Here is a 24,826-nt window from a genome sequence, read left to right as displayed (position 1 = left end):
AAATCTTTTCCTTCATTTGTTTTGACATTCATTTAACGATAAAAGACCACATTGACCGTGGGTCGTCGCATATTTTCCACAGTTGTTGGCGATAACAGATGATTGCATGTTACTCATGGATGATAAGAATCGTCTCATCGCAACAGGAGCCTCTATGTGTGTCAGCATTAGATTTGGGGTAACAGAAAAATTGGCGACCAATTTTATGTCAAGTTCTAGGTCAGAACATTACAAGATTTCTGATCCATGGCGTTACTGAAAGGTTATTTTCTATTCTCTAAGAAATAATGCATTTTTGTCACTTACCCTAGAGCTCTGACCGGATGATTCCTCTTGTAAGGCAGAGTAAACGGGAGCGTACCACGAAAATGTCTGTTGCCTACTGTCCAAATTGCCGTTCACACTGTTTGGCAGACTACGTCTATATTGTTCGCGTGATGTGGAGATCTTACCGTCGCGTCGTCGATGCACCACTGGATTATTCTCTTTCTTTGTAAATATCAATGAGGCACTATTTTTGATCAAAGTAATCGATTTACTTTGGTCGTGAATTAGCAGCGGACTAGTTTCGCTATTTATCCGATTTATATCGCGGCTACTATTCTGATTAAATACTTTAAAATTTGGCTGTTCACCGTACGCACTTTTTAGGTCACTTATATGATTGTTATATGAATCAACAATAGGCTCATTACGACTACTAACATTATTTTCATTTGACACACGACTTTCATAAACATTGAAGCAGGCGAAATTATAACTATTTCGTTCACCGGAACTATCATTCACAATTTTGCTGTTATCGTCATTCTGCACCACACTAGCAATTGGTTTATTTTCACAAATCGATTCGCTTCGTTTGATATCGATTACTCTTTCACTTTGCGACTTGAAGCATAGAAAATCATCACTTTCCGAGTTGAAAATCGTTTGATTGCGATTTTGTGCTAGCACTTCTTTTTGGATGTATTGATGCTTTCGTAATGAAGGCGCACCATCATTTATGGTTGCTGAGGATGATATGGGTGGACGCATAATTTACCATAAATACTGACAATAATTGTAGATTTGGAAATGTGCTGATTGTTGTTAATTTTGCCTGAAATTGAGAAGGGATATATTTCGATCAGTTTTTTTCCTTCAGCGTCGACAACGATTCTACTTCAACGACAATAAGATGTGAATGAAACGCCCACACAATGAGATTTTACAAGAACATTCCATAAGCTATCTCTTTTCCGCACTAGTTATTAGGTCAGATTGCATATGGGAAAAGTTTTCCAAAACTGAAGTACATCAACATCATCTCTTGATATTGACAACCAATACAGCCAACTGATATGTTAAGATATTTTTAATTCCGTCGCTCTAAGGAAACTGCCGCTCTAAATATTCTTTTGATTACAAAGACATCTCTGAACGAATTTTGCCATCATTCAACGAAATGACAAACAAAATATTTCATCTAGCATGGTACAACCATGATGGTAGTTTACTGTGTTCACGTGTGGCGTACGATCTATGTACATTGTGATTTTCCGTCGCAAATGATATTTTGCTTTTCCATAAACAACATGTCGTAAATCTTTGTTGTTTTGCGCCATGAACACGTAATGTGACAAAAGAAATGAAAGTTTGAGTTCTCGTTATTATTCTCGTTTGCATTAATGATGCAAATATGAATGGGTTCGCATGACTTATAAACGTTAGAAGTGCAAAACTTTAACCTTTTATAAACAGACAACATATCACCAACCAAACCACATCACATGACGATTCAATCAGTTGCTTCTTTTGTTGAAAATTATAGTGTTTGATACGCACTCTAGTACTTCGTTAATTTTACTAATTTTGCTACTATTTTGCTTTTTTTTGCATTTTTGGGTGATTAGACGTTTATAAAAGGTCAATCAAATGACTTACCACTGGAACATATTTACGAATAACTTTTACTCGGAAAATGAGTCATCACTTCTTTGACATGCGCAACGAAACTCATTTCCCAGTGGCTTAGTGCTAGTAGATTAAAATTGATGCTGCGAACGTAATTCATTGTATGAGCAAACAATTTCATAGTAAACGCAAACTCACAAATGTGTCTTTTGTCAGGCCAGACACACAGCTCCACTTGAAAGGAATTCACCAAAAATTAACCGAAAATATTCTTCATGTAATGGATCATTTTCGCAGGGGTCAAACTGCCATGTAATGGTCAACTTTCGCATGGAGCAGACAATAATATGGCTAACGTAATTGTTTAGAACTTTTTATTTTGCCTTGAGTGAGTCTGCGTCTCGGGCTGCAACCCCTCACAGTTTTTAGGAAAATAAAAGGTTCCAAGCAAGGACGTTTCCATTTTCATTCAGCTTACGTGTAAATTTAAAAAAATGTCGTCTTCCAATTGGCGGAAGACTGCAACTTCACTATCACTTCACTTTATCCAATATCGATGAAAATGGATGCTAGTTCCGAGCAGTCCCGATTAAAAAAATTAAAAGATTTCGCGCACTACACTTCTTCCATGTTAAGATGAAAAGGTGAGAATTACATCCTGCATATAACACATACTATGGATTTGAGTGTTCGGTTCGAATGTGAAAACTTTTATTTTTAAATAAATCCTGCGACGATACAAAGTTTTCATTGTCAACTCATTCAGAGTTGCTTGTGGCATCTACGTCAACTGACCTTGGCGAGAAATATTTTCCATAAAATTCCATACTTTAAAATTGAAGTCATACATAGAAATGCAGAGCTTTTTTGTTCGCATATATGAAAGCCTTCACATTATCCTCTTGAAAATCTACAACAACAACATACACGATATATGAGAACATAGCTTATTCATCTGATATCCAATACACCCTTAAGTCACGAAGCACACTGAATGCGAAATTCTCGTTGAGAAAACCTCTTTTAAAGCGAAACTTTTTAAATAAAAATTTTTGAAAGTACATAACACCAACAAGAGCGAACAATGTTATCTCCTTTCGGTTGATATAAGAAGATTAATAAGGTATCTTCACTTTCCACATAAAAGGAAAAGATAGAAATTGGGTTAATTGACACCAACATATACCAGGTTATGCTTGCATAGCATGGTACAGTTTTAATCTACATCACCAAATAGAAATAACATCTGAAACACGGCCGATGGTGTAACTTTATCGTTGCCGGTTATTTCCATTCAAAGTGAAAAAAAAGGAATCAAAAATGAAATAGAATGAGACTCAAATTTGTCCTGGAATATGACGAGGAGCGGATTAAGAAAATGAATTGTTATGACAGGTTTTTCAGTATTAAGTTGGACTTTTCGTTCGAAATTCTATCACCGTCAGCTGTACTTGCACCTACTGACATAGGGATAGCAATGAAAAATAAAAATTACTTACCATTTTTCAAGCGAGGAGTTTAAGTTGGCACATTCGCAATAGGTAACCTGAAAAATAAGGAAAACGAAATTAGTTTCAAATTTCGTATTTTGTTGGTGGAAATTTTTACTTTCAAGGTCAAAGAATCAAATTTAGTTGTGAGAATGCGCAAATTTTCCTCACTTACTACGTCATGGACTACGAAATTATCGTATCAGTCAAAAAACCCTTAAAGGGTAAATGTGACGCAAGTCCTTTATCTTACTTACAAAATAACTGATATCGCTGAGGGTGACGCATTGTGCGCCGTACACAAAGGTTTCATCAACAAAAAATTGACCCAAAAAATTTGTGAAAGAAAATTTTATAAAAATAAATTTGCGTCACAAGTGGCAGATTAGTCGGTTTTTCCGTTTAAATTCTTTCAGTACATTTTTTAACCATTTTCCTCAACATCTGCCACTTGTGACGCAAATTTATTTTTGTAAAATTTTCTTTCACAAATTTTTTGGGTCAATTTTTTGTTGATGAAACCTTTGCGTACGGCGCACAATGCGTCACCCTCAGCGATATCAGTTATTTTGTAAGTAAGATAAAGGACTTGCGTCACATTTACCCTTTAAGGGTTTTTTGTTTGATATCACTACTTTTGTAAGTATGTCATTTCGACAACATCAAAAAACCTTATGGAAGTTAAATTCTTTTAGAGAAATCAATCTGAATCCCAAAATCTAGAAACCAATCTTGAAACACCTCACTTATATCGAAAATAACTCAAATCCATCGAAAAATCCGATGGAAGTTAGGAAGTGCCAGAGGAATCATCTGTCATCCCAAAATTTAGGAACCAACCTCGGAACACCTAACCCATATCGAAAATAACCCAAATCCATCAAAAAAACGGATGGAAGTTAGGTAGTGCCAGAGGAATCGTATGTCATCCCAAAATTTAGGAACCAAACTTGTAACACCTCACTTATATCGAAAATAACTCAAATCCATCGAAAAATCCGTTGGAAGTTAGGAAGTGCCAGAGGAATCATCTGTCATCCCAAATTTTAGGAACCAACCTTGGAACATTTCACTTATATCGAAAATAACCCAAATCCATCAAAAAATCCGGTAGAAGTGAGGAAGTGCCAGAGGAATCATCTGTCATCCCAAAATTTGGGAATCAACCTTGGAACACCTCACTCATGTCGAAAATAACCCAAATCCATCGAAAAATCCGATGGAAGTTAGGAAGTGCCAGAGGAATCATCTGTCATCCCAAAATTTAGGAACCAACCTTGGAACACCTAACTCATATCGAAAATAACCCAAATCCATCGAAAAATCCGATGGAAGTTAGGAAGTGCCAGAGGAATCATCTGTCATCCCAAAATTTAGGAACCAACCTTGGAACACCTCAATTATATCGAAAATAACCCAAATCCATCGAAAAATCCGATGGAAGTTAGGAAGTGCCAGAGAAATCATCTGTCATCCCAAAATTTAGGAACCAACCTGGGAACACATCACTCATGACGAAAATAGCCCAAATCCATCAAAACACTTTTTCCAACATTTAACAATCATAATTCATAATTACTAGCTGAAAAAAAATTCTTTTCACACACACACACACACAACACACGCTGTTATATGGCATTGTATGGAAACTTCTGGGAGTCCTAGCTCCCAAAAACGCTTGCATACCCCCATTTTTTAAAATCTTATTTTGATCTAGGGCCCGAGATTGACCTATAACCAAAATTTCAGGAAATCGTAAGAAACGTTTAGGAGTTACAAAATCGTCCTTTTTCATAGAAACTAACTAACTAACGCAGGCAATTTGAGTTATCTGAAATTACGAAATTTTGCTTATTTTCAAACAAACATCAATATTTCGAAGTTCAATATCTCGGCCAATTTTGAAGCTGCAGTAACGTGTGATAGCTCGTTGAACTCGTATGGATTCCAAGATACCCAGATATCCTAGTTTGGGGGTCGTTGGAGTTAAGGGGGAGAAGTCAAAAAGTTGCTGTAAATATGCTCCGCCGTCCTCAAAAAAAGTTTGTTTAAACATTTTTGGTAGTGGACTTGCGTCACCCCGCTAACTAACGTGCGGGCATGATTCATTATCGAGATATCACTGGTGTGTAGGTGCCTTTGTGACAAAATCTTCGAAAATGAATCTTAATTCTAATCGCAATATTCATAAACCGATTTTCTACATTAAAATTTGAATAGCCGTGGGCGTGGAGCTGAGTAACACGACTTGCAAATACTCGCCTATGTACAAACAATTTTTTACCACCCATTTCGTTGTATACTACATTTTCACCCCATCCAGAATAGAGTTAATTCTGAAATATTCATGGCTATCAATGTGAAAAATTAATCTAAAGTCAAGAGATGTCGATGTATAGATATAGATACTCAGACTCCCGTGTCTTTAAAATACATCGCTGTTCGTTTCATCCAACTTTTAATGAAGGAAAAACACATTGCTCGAACATCAACGACGCCTTGCAGCATGGTCAAAGTTATTAGAATCGTTTTTAATTAATGCACTTCACTACAGTACCAAGAAACTGGTCGGCATGCGAAGAAAACAACATGAAAATTTAATAAATTACTTCCCACTCAAAGGCTGCCTCTGTATATGTTGCCGATTTTATTTGTTGTTTTGATGAACGACTGTGCTTTCATTCACTTCCGAGCAAATATGTACATTTCCGATATAGTCGACGTTCTCATCTCAATTTGTCTTGTAAAAAGTTTTTGTGAATTTTTCTTTCCATTTTGTTTGCAATAAAACTTCGTTTATTGACTGATGTTCAATGAATTACGCTAATGCATGACCGTGATAGTCATAAATACTGTTCAAATATAAAAACAAATTTTTATTTTGTTTATTTACAATAAAATTCGTTGTGCGTTCCCCATTGTTCGTTTTGTTCCAAAAAATTAATTGAATTTTTAAATGGATTCAATGTGACTCACAAAACAGAAAAATCAGTTGATGAAGGCGTACACAGTCCATTAATTAGGCACAACGACCTTTTTGCATGCATATTACTTGCATTGGGGATCAGACTTTTGATTTTACTTATAGTACACTAATATGCTAATGCCCCCAAACCCCATAAGCTAATGAATGCCAAATTATACAAATGAAAATGTGTATGCATCGCATCATGCATCAATACTTGAATGGTTGTCTATTCAAACAGCATTAAATTTATGTTTGATTGCCAAACAGACTAAAATATTCCCATCGAAAGCATAACATTCATTTCGAATTTTGCGCATTTATTATGCGATTTTAAGCAGACATAATTGTCAATCAAACTTTCAATGGAAGGAAATTTATGCGCAGATAAATATCCAAGTCGAAAAAAAGCCCCAATAAGATCAAAAGCTACATCTCGAAAACAAACTCTCCAATAGCATAATGTCGAGAAATGGTAAGAAAAAATCGAAGACTTGCGGTAGAAGAGAAAAACCCGAGTACCAGCATTGAGTGTTACTCGATTTTGTACAGAAATATTCATTTCTTTGATCAAACAAGAATTTTAATAGTTCAATACACTTTGCACTAACCAGACGGTATAAGTAAGATCTCAAATAATAATGGAGATTTTACACACATACCATTGTAGCTATAATACAGCAATCGCATAAAAACTTAGCTCATGATATTCGTTTGGCTGCATTTCATTTATACCACAATCAACAATTTCAAGTTGAGAATATTTTTTGCCGAGTTCCGACATGGATATTTATACCACTTATACCATGATAGTGTTTTGATTGTTTAGGACAATGTAATGTAAAAGCTAAAGCTGTCGTTTGTGGAGGACATGACAGACTTTGTACAAACTGATATAGTTAGACGATGCTTCCATCACATCTACTATGCTGAATTGGTTGCTATAATTTATTCAAAGCTTGTTTATTCCTCTACTTAAGAGTGATATCGCCAAATCTTCAGGTGACTTTTTTAACTTTGGAAACAAGCGGTCTCCGATTTTAATGAGTGATAGCTCGTTGGATTCGTCTTTCAATTCTAGGAAACACGTGCCTTTCACTTTTTCTTAAAGAAATTGTTTTCTTTGAAAAGCGCTCAAAAGTGAAGACATGTCAGAGGGTACGGAAAACAGTTGGGCCCTCAGACAGAAGGAAAAAATCTACATTTTGGCACCAACTTTTTTTTCAAGACTTCTGTAGGCTTGCAGCCCAAAAGTACTGGATTCATTTATATGTGCAACGATAGTGGGTGAGGCCAGCTACAACACCCCATACTCAGCTCCGTGGTACATCCGTGGAAAAGGCGGACTCTCCGAACATTCACTATATTTCTAGTCATAACTCTAGTGGATCAACTAGCACCAAGCGGTGCGTATACTCCACCTGTAGGTCTTTTCAAGGCCGACAATCGTACAACATTACAACAATTTAAAATCATTTTTTCTTGAGTTATTGCCGAAAAACTGTTTTCGTTACCCTCTGGCATGTCTTCACTTTTGAGCGCTTTTCACAGAAAACAGTTTTTTTTAAGAAAAAGTGAAAGACACGTGTTTCCTAGAATTGAAAGACGAATCCAACGAGCTATCACTCATTAAAATCGGAGACCGCTTGTTTCCCAATCACCTGAAGATTTGGCGATATCACTCTTAACCAAGCGAAAGGATTAGAATTGAACACATTTCCCATCAAAATTTAATATTCAGATTCGTACTGACACTTAGCAACAACTTAATAGCAAATCATCAAATTAAACTCGACGGAAAAGCTTAAAAAAGTTTCATTCACCCCGTATTTGATTGAAACGGTTGGAAACGTTTAACGAAATTTGGCAATATCCATCAACGGTTCCTAAACCACTCAATTTGGTGTACTTGTTGTATTTGTACCTATGTCAACCCATGAAAGTTGAAATCAACCCCGTAAATTTGTCATGGTACCTTGGTAAAATACAAAATCATTTTTAGATTTTGTGATCCAAGTTTCCACTTAAATAATTCGTCTCTTTCCTTTACAAATGAATGTAAATCGGGCAATGTTGAGAGTTTTCTCTTCAAAACTAATATCCATCGAATGAAACTGAAACAAAACCGTGAGCTCTTCGAATATATACCCTGAACTGTGTAGAGTTTTATATATGCCTAATTAACCGCGAATACCAAAAATGGCGATGGAAATTTAAATATGTATACAACCAGTCCACACGTTCTCTCATCAACAATTTTTATATCCCAATTAGTTCATACTTGAGGTTGTGTGTATGTCTGACGATTTTAAAGTTCAAGATAAGTTATAACAACTACAATTCAACAGTTTATAGAACTGCCGAGAAAAGAGCAGAACCGAAACACTTCAAACAATTTTTTTTTATAAATAAATTCAACTAAGCAAATTAGGTCATAATCGTCAGCGAAACCACATTTTTTTTCATGAAAAATGTTTTTGTTTTTCACTGGTAAACAGCTTGGTATAACACGTAATGTTACTGTGTTCTTGCCATATAAACCGAATACGAATAATGAGATCATTACACGACGGGCATGTATTATTCATTTCAATATTTATTGGGTTGGGCAGGCATTTATTTCCAGAAGAAATTCATGCATTGAATGTCAGGGTTAATCATATTTTCTTTCTTCAATCAACGGAAGAAAAAAAAAACTTTAAAGCGCATTTCGTAAGGTATACTGTAGGTACAATGCACATGTACGTGAACATAAATAACAAATTAATGAGGCAATGACCTTTAGACGCTGTCAATAATTACGATTTTTGTTTGTTAGCAAATTCATTAATTTTACCAAATTAACCGAATTAAACCAGTTAAATTATACGAACACACGTTTTAAGCTTTGCTGCTTTAAGTTGAATTTCCTATATTTAATTGGAAGTTATTTATAAAGCATGATGTGTGACATAACGCGTGCGCTTTTGATGTTATGAAAATTGAAGAATTATTGATGATGACGACGGTGGGAATGTGTTTATGTTAGACACCAGAAACGTAAACGGCTACCGAAACTGCTACGAAAATAGTCCAAAAATGTCAAAATAATAATTTTATGGCGGATACGAAACGCTGTAATGACACGATGAACAACAGGATATGATCGGAAATGTTAATAAATTCAAACGCGCTGTGCGTTCTACATTTTATTCCAAGTCATGGTCCGATTTTCGTTTAAAATTAGACAAAATTAATGAAGTCGTTTCGTAAACACTTATTTAACTTTAATCGAAACCTGCATTACTAGCCGAACAAATACCCATTATCATCGCAAGGTCAAATTCACCAAAAATAGTTTTGCTATATTTAGGTATCAAGAAAATTTATTCTAAGAACCAGTATTACCATTAAGATATGGTTGACAACACACTATGCTTTGCAGATGGCAGGAGACCCGTACGTTATACACTTGTACGATGCATATTTCTTGTGGCAAAGTGTTGCTTCATTTTTGTGGTAATAGTGGTGCGCGGATCATGAGAAGTCGTATCAAAATGGCAAATGCGCAGAAACTCATCAAATTTTAATCCTTGAAAATTGTCTAAGGGATAGTTGAAAGCCCGAAAATAGCGAGACGTTTTCAAGGTTATCCTCAAATGCTGTCTCGATTTGCTCACTTAGAGACTTCACTAACAGCCCTGTACGGCCAATAACAAATGACTTAACGTAACTTCTGAACCACGTCTCGAAGAATGTAAATACTCTCCAAGGAAAGTTGGGTGCTTAATTGATACCTCGCCTTAATGTAGGCTAGAGATGCGTATGCACACAAATTAATCGTATCTGGGTTACGTCATACGAGTCATTCAGTGCCGTTGCAGCCACCAAACACAGTGCAACTACTCAAGTTGTGAAAATTTCCGAAGTAAGTTTAAACCTGCGGTTCTTTCTACTCCCAAAACATCAAGGAATTGGAATTCTGTAGTCTGTCTTTAAACATTGTTCATTCGAGGAATAATAATAATAAATCAGCCCACCATCTGATCACCGCCGATACTTCGCATAGGTCTAAAGTCTTCAAATTTACACAATCTGGCAGGTACAATTTCTTTGAATTTACATAACGTAATAACCTGCCATGTTTCACGACTCATATTTTCCAATTTCAAGAATTGATGAATCATAAAAGTGATTTTTTTTAATAATAACTGGAATCGCTACGTTATAGTTCACTGTGTCAAAAAAATACAATTTGTAATTGATTCGAGAACAAAACATGGAAAAGCTGGAGGAAAATGAATTTCTTTGCATTACTTCATGTCAAGGCTTTTACGTCTTTTGAGATGGAAATTTCTATTAGAAATTTTCCAGTGCGGAGAGCTGTAGAGAGTGTGATGGAAGGTGGGGTAAAAAGTTCAAAAACCATTTGAAACAACAATAACGTTGAGGAGTAAGCTGTTTCACCTCTTTCCACTGCAAAATCAATAACTGCTGCTCTGTAGAAATTAAAAAACTATTTACGGGTGAATGAAGTGAAACAGAAACCCCATCTAGAAGTTCCAGCACGACAACGTGACGATACTTTCGAGGGTCTTTTTTCGTTTATCATTGTACTTTGCTATATTAATTTAAAGCTTCCGTCGAAAAACGAACGTGAACAACACCAATCCAGTACAGCACCAGCTACCATTATAAAGTGTTGCGCTAAAATATTGCTCAGCTGCTGCATTAAAATTCATTTTACCATCGCGTTACACATTATCACATGAATATTTCCATCTAATGTTCGATTTGAATTTCATTACGTTTCACATCTTTCGCATCACTTCACAATGATGGCTTTTTGGTTGGGACATGACAGTAATTTGAAGGCTGAAAACACATCATCATAATCCATGCTACACAAGCTGGATACATAAAACGACAACAGTACAAGTGTAACGTGAGGCGGGTGTAACAATACCGATGATCATTGAATTTTTTTTTTTTTTTTTTGAAAAGCAACGAAACATTTTCCTTCCGCAAGATATGCGAAAGTAATTTCTCAAAAATATTTTTCCTCGCAAATGTGTTTGGAGTAACATGTTCTGGGGTACGAGACACGATATATTTACTCCTCTTATCAATATGTCTACCACAATATGTCGTGTGTATAGGGTGACTAGTCTGAATGGAACCCATTTATTTCTTGAAATGTCTTTTGTCAAGCGTTTTGTATGAATGAAGATATGCAGTAAACCGTGATAAATGGAGCGAAAGTAGAAGGTTTAAACGGTGTCTGACTAGTCTCAGTTAATTGTTAAAGTGAAGTCACATAAATCATTTTGTACAACCGAAATCTATTGGGCTTGGAAAGCACTTCCATTCCAATGCTGGTAACCCACAGTATCAAATTATGTTACCCATTACACATTACAAAAACCCCGAAAAGCAAAAAAACCTTTCATAACTTTTCCAATATTTTCTGCTCAAGGCTACCCAAACGAGAAAGAAATATGCCTTGACTGTAATATGTATATGAAAAGCACCGAATTTTTGCACAAACACCCCATTTACGACCTAATTTAGTGAATGTTCAACTACATTATTGAAGAGACGAGAGGCGGCAGTAGATTTTCTATACACTTTATGCTGATGAGACGGTATTATTACACACACACACACCACACACCATATTTTCTTATGAGTTGAATTGTAAATGAGTTTTCTATCAATCAATTTATAAATTCAATACACGTGAAAATGACAAAACAGAATGAAAATAAATAAATAATTCAGATAACACAATGAATGAATATCGTTCGGGTTTATCGTTTCGTTTCGGTCGTTTTTTTTTATTTCATTTCATTTGGAAACACAGAACGACGAAATATGTTTTGCAATTAATTTCTGCACAATATCGATGGAATTTTTATTTTTCTTCGCTCTGTATAGTTTCACTGTCTATTATTATAATATTGTGTGTGCGTTACTGCCATAGATTGGTGGTTAGTTTCTAGATTTTTATCCGGATAAATTGTGTTTGTGTGCTCGAATGTGAATGGTGGCTTTAATTGAAAACGTGAATTGACCGTCAAATGGATACACGGCTGAATTTTATGCTGACAGAGGCAATATATAACGAAATCACCATTAATTACATTATACAAAGAATGGTATATCAATAGCTGGTCTATCTATCATGCAGTTAAATAGATTGGTAATCATGGTCCAGTATCGCAATGATTCCATTTTTTTATCTGTCGCATGAATATAATTTTTATTACCTGCCCCATGCGAAAGTTGACCATTACGTAGCAATCGGCCCCCCTCGAAAGTGATCAACTTTTTTTTCATTGAGTGCTACGTACTTCATTACTTCGGTAACAAGTTTGTGATACTCGCAAACTCAAAAGTGTTTTTTGAGTAACTTGCTTCAGGGACAGTTTTTCGACAAGTTTAGTAGCATGCCTCGCTTTCGGCTTGGAAGTACACACTCTGAACTTGTCGAAAGGTTACCGAAAGATTGCTGCTCAAAAACACACTAGTGAGTGAGCTTTTATCACAAAGCTGTTACCTCATGCAATGAATTACTTTCGCATCATCCAATGTAATCTACTGCTTCACAATCGTAACTGAAAACAGATCCGCCGCAATTAGTCAATAAAAACGCATATCGAACTACATCAGTCTGTGGGTTTATTAAACCGCCTAAAGGACTTTTAATAAATACGTTGAAGAGTAATGCTTGGTAACAGAAGTTACTACAGTCTTCAAAAACTCTGTCGGCCAAAGACACTCAACCGTAACCTTAAATGTGAACTGTACAGATCGCTGGTACGACCAGTTGTAACCAGTCGGCAGCTTAGCGCGTGACACAACGAGGTGATCTTTTGGTGTTTGAAGGAGGATTCTTTGGTCAATTTTTGGGGGATTGAATGTGGAAGGCAATTATGGCGAAGAAGACTCAAAGAATTGCTGAGGAACATCGCCTTTAAAAGTGATGAAAATAAATCCCGTTGATATTCGCAGACCGGGAAGACCAAAATCAAGATATAAAGATACAGTTGAGTCGGATCTGAAAGCACTAAGAGTGAGCGATTGGAGAACGAAATAGGTACAATTGGAAGTCAGAGCCAATAGTAGCTTGTAGTGCACGCCTAAGTAAAGGACTTTTAATTCCTCATGACTCAGCTGACAATATTTTACATAAGTGAATGAAAACTTAATTTACTCGTGATAGTTTTATATGCCACCGTATCTAATGCAAGTAGCATCCTCGGTGAACGATTTTGCATTTATTTCATTTAGTCTCTCCGAATATAACGACAAAACTAATTAATAACGAATGGTACAGCAACATCGATCTTAATCCATGCATTCACTCGAACGTCGAACGCAAAATGCTGGGCTAAATACAATTTCATAATTCCCCAATAAATTTCCAAATTAGCACATTATTCGACAGAAAGTTTACGATAGAAAACAAGATTATGTTATTGAAGCTATAGCACACACAGCGATGTTTTGCCACTAAATTTGTTATCCTATTTTATCATACATTGGAGCCCAAAAGTTTTGGAACTTCATCCCATTCGGTTCAGGCGTTATTATTTATTCATTTATGCAGCAGATATACTGGAAATTGTGTAAGAATACAAAATTCTGTAAACAAATGCAGCAATGGTGAGGGATGTGGAGTTTCAACTGTTTATCAATTTTTTGCTGGGAAATTATTGCGACATTTGGTGACTTCTGTTCAACATACATTTCATTCAGTTGGGGTTGTTGTTTTTAACTAGAAAAGTTATACGTTTTAACGACGACGACGCACACACTTTTTCTCATTTTGGGACTCTGGGTACAATGTACAATGGTAACCAGAAGGTTCTATAGGATAGGCAATTAGATGGTGACTTAGATGTGCATTTTTACAAAATTTTAGTTCCAATTGTTTTGGGTGATAATTCCAATCGACGCGGTGATAATTACCCGGTTGATAACTCCAATTTTTTAGCCCCGTACGAAGTACAAAGGGGCTTATAGGATTACGATGCCGTGTGTAATTGATGGAATTCGAAGCAGACGGTAAGGGCAAAGTGTTTGCCTATGTTCATAGATGACGAATCCGCAATAAAAATTTTGTCTGTCCGTCTGTCCGTCACGTCGATATCTTGAGTAAATCAAATCCGATTTCAATTTTTTTTTTCCCTGAAAGATAGTCGAAATAGTGAGGCTAAGTTCGAAGATGGGCATATTCGGGTCGGCCCTTCGTGAGTTAGGACCACCTAAGTGATTTAAGGTCTTTTGGTGATATTTATGGCAAAATAAACGATGGAAATGTAAATGACACGGCAAATGATAGGTATTGTCAATACCAATCCAGGAAAAAAAAGTTTTTTAAAATCAGGTGAGTGGACCGTGAGTTAGGGCCTTAGAAGTGAAAAGCTACTAGGGCCCTATGTGTATTTTACATAGAACTCGAGAAAATTTAATCCGTTTTTCGTAATTTTTGTTTCATTTGGAAGGTAATCGAACGCCGAATAGAAAGTTGTTGAAAAAAAATTAAATTTGGGTCTTTGGACTAAGGCCACTACTAGGGCCCTATGTGTATTTTACATAGAATTCGAGTAAATTTCATCCGTTTTTCGTAATTTTTGTTTCATTTGAAAGATAATCGAACACCGAATAGAAAGTTGTTGAAAAAAAATTAAATTTGGGTCCTTGGACTAAGGCCACTACTAGGGCCCTATGTGTATTTTACATTGAACTCGAGTAAATTTCATTCGTTTTTCGTAATTTTTGTGTCATTTGGAAGGTAATCAAAAGCCGAATAGAATGTTGTTGAAAAAAAAAATTAAATTTGGGTCCTCGGACTAAGGCCGCTACTAGGGCCCTATGCGTATTTTACATATAACTCGAGTAAATTTCATTCGTTTTTCGTAATTTTTGTTTCATTTGGAAGGTAATCGAACGCCGAATAGAAAATTGTTGAAAAAAAATTAAATTTGGGTCCTTGGACTAAGGCCACTACTAGGCCCTATGTGTATTTATACTCAATAAATTAAAATTTTAGGGCTATTTGCAATTTTTGTTTTATTTGAAAGGAACGTCGTACGGGGCTTCGTAATTTCGCTATGCGCAATTTCTAAGATGTACACATTACATAATAATTTTACTTTAACTACATTAACCGGCGCAATAGGCTTACGGGTGACAGACGCACTAGGGTCACGTACGCAATAGATATACGGGTTTGTACGGGGCTCAGTCGCAGCAAACGCTCCGACTGTTCTGATGGCTCGTTTTTAGTGAAAATACATGTCGCCCGTACATCAGACAATAATGGAACAGATCCATATAGGTGCATAGTGGAAATTCCGAATAAATTTATCTTTCCATTGAGAGTTACATCGTTCGTCACGTACTTCTATTATAATTTCAATTACAAACATTGACTTCAAAAACATGCAATGGGAAAACTCCTAAAAAATCCACTTAACAAACATTAATTAACTTAGCGTCAAATCAAAAAAAAATGGTGGAAAATAAACCGCGACAATTAAATGCAAATCAGTTAAGTGTTCATGCTCAAATATTTGCATCACTATATTGTTATGCCCTAAGTCAATTCGTATAAATATTTGTTCGCTTACATTTTCAAGATTAAGACACACAAAAAACAAACTTTAATTTTCAGCCAAAACAAAAGCTTTTTTGTATTCATCAAGGTCTGTCTCTGATATCAAATTTACTGTATAAACCTTACAAGTATAATATTGAAAATGGAATCATTCACTGCATAAATCTATATATATATTCGTTTGTTCGCTGGCGTTTGGAAGACAGTTCGTATTTATATTTATACATATGTGTAGTGTCTATATACAAGTTGATGTTGCTGTTAATAAAAGCGAGAAAACATTTTTTTTATTAGATAAATCGAAGGTTATGCGACTTGTGAGACAAACAACAAAACTGTATAATTTGATATGTGTGCTAGCTGTCGCGATACAAATGGTCGAATGGAATCGAATCTGAATCGAAAGTCTCGTAGACTGATGCTATATTGTGAGCTATAATTATTGTGACTTGCTGTAACTTATTTGGCTTTTTTTTCTTTTTCTGGAAATCTTAGAACTTGAAAAATTAAAAAATATCCACGCCTATGTACACGCGCGCTGATTCTAACATTCTACGACATTATAATTCTTTGCCAAGATTGCCTAGTCACTTTGGACTTACCTTTCTCTGCGTCAATCATTTTTGATTGTTAGTTTCATTCATTCGGATTATTTTAAATAAATTACAAAATCAAAGCGACGTGACTTGTTCCAGCAAAGCATGTTTATGAAAATGTACAAATAATTTCTGTACTAAAGAACACCGAGCAGATAATGATTATCATTTTTCTCTATTTTGAATTATGGAAATGAAATAGCCTTGCTTCTCTCTATGTAAACCGAGTTTGAAAGAAAAACGCCCTGTTTCAACATTCAAACAATTTTTTTTTTTGTTCCTAAATGTTAAATTGCATGACTGTGTTCTTTGAACTAATTTACATACAAAACGATTAACAAGATTTTAGCGAAAACAAAAAAAAAATCGAATCGAATCGATACACAACGGATAATGACATTGAAAACTATCAAGATGGAAACAGACACAAAACCGTCGAACTAAATTTGTCATCCTAAATAATCTATCGCAAATTTCATCGTTTCCAACATATTATTCATCATTCAACTTGGAAACGAACAAAAAAAAGAGTCAGCCGTAGGTATAATATTTCCTGAACATTTCAGTCTTGTTTTTCATTTCAACTTCACTGATAAACTTTAATGCTTGTTGCCAACAACTTTCTTTATATCGTGCTGTAAGTTCAATGTTGATTTCGATTTTTTTTTATTTTTTTTTTGAAAGTGAAACGAAACATTTCTTTCTGTCAGCAGTAAGGCAATTGAGAAGGTTATCATTTCCACTCGCCATAACCTTGTTCTCTCAACCTATTTCAATCATGTCCTTTAAAGAGGTCAAACGAGCTGTAACAAGCAAAATCATTGACAAAAGTGGAAACAGGTCAATTGATTGTTTCGTGTAAGGTCAAGTTCATAGATGAATGTACTGTGTCAGGTTAAGATACTTCGCAGGTTGGAAAAGTCAACAACCGAATATAATCTTGGAGTGTCACACCTGTTCTCAGTTGCTATTATCAGTAGCACTTGGGTAAAGCTACTAACTTCCGAATGCGACAAATTGACAAAATATGTCTGAAAGTCAGGACGCAAAAATCGTCAACAATTGTATCAAAAAACAAAAGGTGATTCGAAGCACCTCATAATTCCATTGACAAATGTACGACAGTAAGGCGCCATAATTTCGAAACGCCACTCTACAAACACACAACATACAAACCTGAAACTGGAACACCTTTAGCTCACACTGCCGAAATCTAGTTCCTGACCTTTTAATAAATTAATTTATTCAATTATTCAAGTCACGTCGTTATCTTATGTACATAAACCCACTGTTAAATATATTTTTTGCCGCTTCCGAATGATAAGGAAGCAACATCGTATGTATATGCACACCGAATTAATATATCGTCAAACAGTACAAGCATTTATGTAATTCACAAGTCATTGCTCTTAGCATTTACGTTTTGTGAATTAGACATTGAATGCTACCCTCCCGGACGCACTGAAATCATCCGCCTGATACAACACAAACTTCCGTGTATGCGTTTCCGTTATACATAAGTTGTATTACGTGTACCGTACAGAGCCCACAGTTTATACTTGAGGTATAAAATGAAATATTTCTGTGACCAAAAATTAAAATATGAAAAATGTTACGGCAACATAATTGCAATATTGTGTGCAGCAGAAAGCATCGTCAAATTAAATCAAGGGCGCGCGTTAGCATAGCGCCCGTGACGCAAGTCCTATTACTAGAAAAAATTTCAAAAAAAATTTTTTGTCGTAGACTGCAGAACCATATATACAGCAAATATTGAAGTTCTACAATTCAAATACAAATGACTCCAAAGTACCATTAAAAAAAACTAGGCGTCCGTACGAGTTCAACGAGCTATCACACGTTCTTGCAGCTTAAAATTTGGCCACGCAAAAAATCTTCCAAGAAGCCCCATTTCCATACATTTTGGTCAATTTCAGTACTTTAAACGAAATGAAAAAATCCTAAGTTACTTTGTTAGTCCGTCCGTCCGTCCGTCCGTCCGTCCGTGTTTCCTATCTTCTAAAGTCTTCTTTAGATTTTGTTAAAATTTTGGGAGTAGATTCTAATAGTCATTCTAAGACATTCCAGAAAAAAAAAATTTGGGGGGAACCGGCCTCGTTTCGGAGCTAGGGCTCCTCGAAGTTCCCATATAGGCCCCATATAAGAACATCTTTAAGTGTGTGTGTGGATGGGTATGGTAGAACAAATTTGTTCGCTTTTGGTAAGCTCTGCTAACCTCAATTTTTTTTCCTAAATTTATGTTTTAAATTTTTTAAATTTTTTAATTTTTTAAATTTTCTAAATTTTCTAAATTTTTTAAATTTTTCAAATTTTTCAAAATTTTTTTTAAATTTTTTAAATTTTTTATATATTTTTAAATTTTTCAAATTTTTCAATCTACTAATTCTCCAAAAGAACTGATATCAGTCAAAAACTCTCAAAAGAGTAAAAGTGACGCAAGTCCCTGTGCATACTTCCAAAACAACTGATATCGCTGGATGTGACGCATTCTGCGCTTGTACGCAAAAACTGTAACAGGAAAAATTTGACCGAAGAAATTCTAGAAACAAAATTTTACCAAAAAAATTTTGCGTCACAAGTGACAGATGTTGAGGAAAGTACTTTTAAGAAATTTTTTAAAATAGGCAAGAATACGTCCTAATACGTCCGAATCATCTGCCACTTTGTGACGCAAAATTTTTTTGGTAAAATTTTGTTTCTAGAATTTCTTTGGTCAAATTTTTGCTGTTACAGTTTTTGCGTACAAGCGCAGAATGCGTCACCTCCAGCGATATCAGTTGTTTTGGAAGTATGCACAGGGACTTGCGTCACTTTTACTCTTTTGAGTGTTTTTGACTGATGTTTTTGTCATAATTTTACTATCATCGCTGTATATAGGCTCTACTCTGCATTTTAATAGCTAATAAAAAGTGCTGAGTTACGATGAGTTTTTAATGAATAAATTAAAAGCAGCGGAAAAAAAGTGAATCAACAACAACGCCCGGTTCGATATTCGTAATTTAATTAAAATTAAAACGGGACCACAAAAATGTAATGAAACAACAAAAATGATTGTGTTTCCAATTCCGATCGCACATTAAACTGAAAGTTAAAATAAACTTTTTTTTTATTATTATTTTCATTCCGCTGCTTCTTCGTCTTCATCAGGCTCTCAATATACACTAAAAATAATTGCTGATATTCAAAACAAATGTGGCACTTTCACTTTGCCAAGTGATGCATATGCCAAATGTACGTGAAGATGAATCCGCACATTTTACGTTCAAGCACACTGACACAGATTTATGCTCTTGAACAGGAAATTATGTGTGTGACATCGAAAACAAAACAAAAAATCGTCGTCGTCGTTTCGAAAGTATAATTGGTGATTGGCAATGTTTTTGAGCGCACACATACACACACAATGTCCAAGTCCAACTATCACAACATTATGCGATTAGATGAAGTTGATCGATTTTGCCACAAACTCAATTTGAAACTTTAATCGCATTAAAGCCAATATCACACCCGCCAATTTGTATCCTATCACTACGAAACCGTAAATTGATATTGTTTACAGGTGCGGGTCTTCAAAATGTGTTATTTACCCATAATCTGCATATCCGTTGGGATAAACGTTGTGCATGGAAAATATTTATGTTGTCTGTAACGTGTCACCACTCCGCCCAAAAAAAGATAATCGATTTTGGGTGTTCAATTTCGACCGCGAAATTGCAATGTTGAATGCAATCGAGTATGAACACTTACAACTGTTGCATTTGGAAAGTAGAGCAACGAGCCTTTTGAACTTGAATTGAAATTTTCCTTACCACAGTTAGCCATGAGAAGGTAAATCATGTATGTGGATAGCACTCTGAGGGCAGTGTCTCTTTCGACGCAACAAAATCATTAAATCTGTTACTTCATTTGTGTAAGGTGTTTGACGCAAAATCTAGTCCTTCAATAATTTTATCATAGTTTCCGCTATACAAGATAGCACTTGCTCGAGTTCATAGTGTATGTCTTGTCGTTTCTATATGGTTCAAAAGATCCATCAAGTATAGTAAACGGTTATCAAGTAACAACGCACATTGGAAGAGGATTTGATGTGGTAAATTCTTCCTGTAGCTAACATAAAAAAGTGGAGGCGATGACATAGGGTGGTAATGAGGAATCCTCAAAAAATGAGTGTTTTCAACAACCTTTAAAACGATGAAACCAACACATCCTCACATTTATCACAGTCGTTATTTACTACGAAGCCAATTGATAACTTAAATAGCTTAAAGAAAACATTAAATTTCAAGAAAAATTCAATTACGTCTCTAGCAACTGCGAAAACTATATTACTCCTCCGAAGTAAGAAAATATTTTAAGATACTAACTGATTAAATCTAAGTTGAGGAATTTTAATGCACTTTGTTGATAATTCAAATTAACAACTTTATTTAGGGATTAAGCTTTAACCAGCTCTAAGGAGAATGTCGCCTTTATACATCCGACTAATTTAGCACCATTACATGCGGTAGCTAATTAACAAAAAGTTTTTCGTTTTAACAACGCGAAGTAGTTTTACTTACATCACATATTGCAATGATATCAAGATATTCGATACGTAGCAAAAACAAAGGATGAACCAAAATGGGTTTCGTTGTAATGGGTGCATAACTTCAATACATAATTTAATTTGTCTAATGCTGAAACTATGTAGAGAGAAATGTTTTATCCATCTCGTATATGTATGCTCATGCATTTGAAACATAAAACCGACACAAACTTAAATTGTACGGTTACCTGAGGTATATTATACAGTTACCATTTTCTAAACAAAAGTTTTTCGAAAGTGTTTTCGTTGAATAATGCATAATATCAACCGTTGAAATGGAAATCATTTTCAGAAAATATACTTTCTGATGCAAAACGCGGTAAGCACAGAGCGTATGCTTCGTCAATTCTGGAAATTCAACAGTTTGAAGAGGTTTTCTTTGTATTCAGCCGAGAAAAAAAAAATTTGTTCTTGTCAGTACATATAAATCAAACTTGAACGAATGACATATTTTCAGAGCCGACAAACACTCTAGTGATTTAATTAGTTTAGAAATTCGAAGCACAATTGAATATGTTAACGAATTTTTGTTGTTTATTCTCTCCCAACTCAGACATAGAATCAAAATTTAAGGTCAGAAGAGCCACTTAACATTGAGTATCTAATTACATAATCAATAATTCAATAAACAAAAAAATTTGTTTCGTTTAATTTGCTGAAATCAGATTGAAAAGATCAAATTTATAAGTCAAATATCGCATTATGTCATCAGAGTATTTAACATCTCACCATGTATAATACAACTTCAATCAAAATAAATTACAATTTTCAGTTCAATTAAGAACATTGTATAATATAGTGTGCACTGTAGTAGTAGTGATGGCGGTGGTGGCGATTTTATAGAAAATTAATAAGCTGAGTGTCGTAGGACAAATTGATTTTCGAAGTGAAATATAAAAATGTTCCTGTGTCAGAGAGTGTAATTAGATTGTGATGTCATATTTTGCCAGTACTTCTGATGAATTCACGAAAATAACGTTGGAGTATTCCACTAATTAGTGTTTCCGATGTGACGAATAGTTTATGCCAACTTTTAGAAGCTAATTAAGGCGCTCAGAAATCAATTACGATCTACGACCTACGACCTACACTTTGATGTTGTTGCTTTTTGTGGAAAGATTTAATAACAACTTTTTCGTCTACCATAATATTATGAGGGGTCGCTTGTGTGAACATTTGGAAAGGTTGTAGATCGAACAATTCGAGAAAATATTTCCTCTACAATTAGTCTGCAATTTTAGGGAACATTTCTTCGAAGGGAAGGGCGAGAGAGCCGTCAACAGTAGTACGGTTTTGAACGACCATCATTAAATGATTTATAACACTCGGCTCTGCAATATGGATATTCTTAGACGGACTGTGTAAAATTGGAAATGACACGAAAAAGTCTTATCTTTAGAGAATACTCTGGGTTAACGTCCACTGGGTCAATTTTTGGAAGAATTCATATAATTTGATATTTTCTACCGTAGTATTTACGGATACTTTTACTTCTGACCACGGACATCGGTTCAAATCAAATGAAAAACTGCTATCACAATTCGCACTAGAAGAAGACTCCTCCAAGTGAGAATTGCGTACTTCAAACGCCAAATTTCACTCGATATTCTTATCCTCAATCCGTTAACCTGTCACAGACGGCAAGCATATAACCAGTAATATTATCGGGTTTATTACTTCCATCGATCAAAGTATTTTTAATCGGTTGATTTCAAATCTGGTACTTCAATTTTTAGCCCCATACGAAGTACTGGGGGCTTATAAGATGAATATGCCGTTTGTAACACGTCGAATTGGAAGCAGACAGTAAGGGCAAAGCATTTGGTTATGTTCATAGATGACGAATCCGCAATAAAAAAAATGTCCGTCCGTCCGTCCGTCCGTGACCTAGCTTGAGTAAATCAAAACCTTTTTTCAAAATTCTTTTTTTCCCCGATTGGTATCGACAAAAGTAAGGTCAAGTTCGAAAATGGGCATGGTAGGGTCGGCCCCTCCAGAGCTAGGGCCCTATAGGTGTTTTTCAGTCTTTCGACGATATCTACTGAAATACGCACGCAATACCTGCTTGTGATATATCAAATGAAAGGTATTGACGAGTAGAACAAAGTTGCTGAACATTGTTTTTGGGTAAGATGCAACGTGGGCTTGTTGGGAGGGCTCAAAGGTCGTTACTCGGCCCTAAGTGTTTTTTGCATATAAATCGAGTAAATCTCATCCGATTTTGCCAGATTTAGTTTTTTATGGAAGGTAATTGAATACCGAAAAGAACGTGACGAAAAAAGTTTCAAATTAGGGCCCTTGGACTAAGGCCGCTACTCGGCCCTAAGTGTTTTTTGCACATAAATCGAGTAAATCTCATCCGATTTTGCTAGTTTTTGTTTCATTTGAGAGAAAATTGAATGCCGAATAGAATGATGGCAAAAAAAGTTTCAAATTTGGGGCCTTGCACTAAGGCCGCTACTCGGCCCTAAGTGCTTTTTGCACATAAATCGAGTAAATCTCAACCGATTTTGCTAGTTTTTGTTTCATTTGAGAGGTAATTGAATACCCAATGGAAAGTTGGCAAAAAATTTTGGGTTTCTGAAATAATGTCGTAAATTGTTGGTTTTATTTGAGAGGTACTTCGTACGGGCTTTCGTAATTACGCTATGCGCAATTTTAAAAATGAACAGTTTCAGTAAATTTGACCATACCCAACTTGACTTGCATTTTGGTAACAGACGCATTAGAGGGTTGTAGACGTATTAGGGTTCCGGGCTTATTAGGGCTACGGACGTATTATGGTTGCGGACGAAATAGGATTACGGGTTGTACGGGGCTAAGTCGCAGCAAACGCTCCGACTGTTCTGATACCTTGTTTAACATGCATTTTACTCTTATAATAGACCATAACACTCAGAGCTTGTCATTATTTTTGTCGTCGTTACCGATAACAGATGTGACAGGTAAATCATTTGATGGTTTATGGACCGATTTTTTTGGTTCACATTTTTCATTAAACCAACAAAAACCGCAAGAACCAACATTAAGTTGACATTTTTTGAAGAGTAAAAAATGTACTGAATTTGGTTGGGTACTTGTTGCGTACTTCTGTCAATATTGTAACATTGTAAGCACTGAAGCGTACCTGTGTACACTGTACATCCACTTAACGGCTAAATTGTGTGCATTGATGTTATCCACAATAAATGGTTGCCAGTCTATACGGGAGAATTGAACATGCAATATGAAACGAAGTGGTACGCCAAACGTAATTGAATAAAACCGAAAGTCTTCAAAATACAGAGAAAAAAAGAAATTCTGGAGATCAAAAATGTAAAATCGCTTACATTAGGAAATCAGTGTGCGTAAACAAAGATTAGAATTTTAAATCCCAAAGCCTTTTTGAAAATTTAGACAAAAAAAAGAGGAGGAAAAAAGGCGCACCGAGAATGTTTTACTTTTATACATTCGCTTTGTTTTGGTCGTTCGTTCGTTTAATAATGCAAGAAAAAAGGTTGCGTTTGGCAAGCAATTAAAAGCTTTTTTTTTGTGTGTATATCCTTGCGGAACCATTGTCGAAGCGAACTTTTTAATTACATATTCAGAGAAAATTTATGCGAATTGTATTAAACATAAAAAATTGTGTATATAGCCCGAGGCCGCCAACCGAGTACCCGATGAAGGAACAAA

At 35.4% G+C, this 24,826-nt stretch overlaps 1 protein-coding gene across 2 annotated transcripts in view; it reads right to left on the bottom strand.

The window, feature by feature from the left end:
• Nucleotides 1-24,826, bottom strand: part of LOC119074128 — a 75,946-nt gene that overhangs the window by 32,069 nt on the left and 19,051 nt on the right. For both annotated transcript variants that reach the window (XM_037180112.1, XM_037180111.1), the window contains exons 2-3: nucleotides 3,393-3,439; nucleotides 307-1,099 (exon numbers count right to left, since the gene is read on the bottom strand). In XM_037180112.1, coding sequence (XP_037036007.1) covers nucleotides 307-1,035 — 729 coding nt within the window. In that variant the 5' untranslated portion in view covers nucleotides 1,036-1,099; nucleotides 3,393-3,439. The remainder of the gene's footprint in view (nucleotides 1-306; nucleotides 1,100-3,392; nucleotides 3,440-24,826) is intronic.

Source organism: Bradysia coprophila, unplaced genomic scaffold (genome assembly GCF_014529535.1).
Source record: "Bradysia coprophila strain Holo2 unplaced genomic scaffold, BU_Bcop_v1 contig_138, whole genome shotgun sequence".
NCBI lineage: Eukaryota > Metazoa > Arthropoda > Insecta > Diptera > Sciaridae > Bradysia > Bradysia coprophila.
This window is presented reverse-complemented; position numbering and strand designations above follow the sequence as displayed.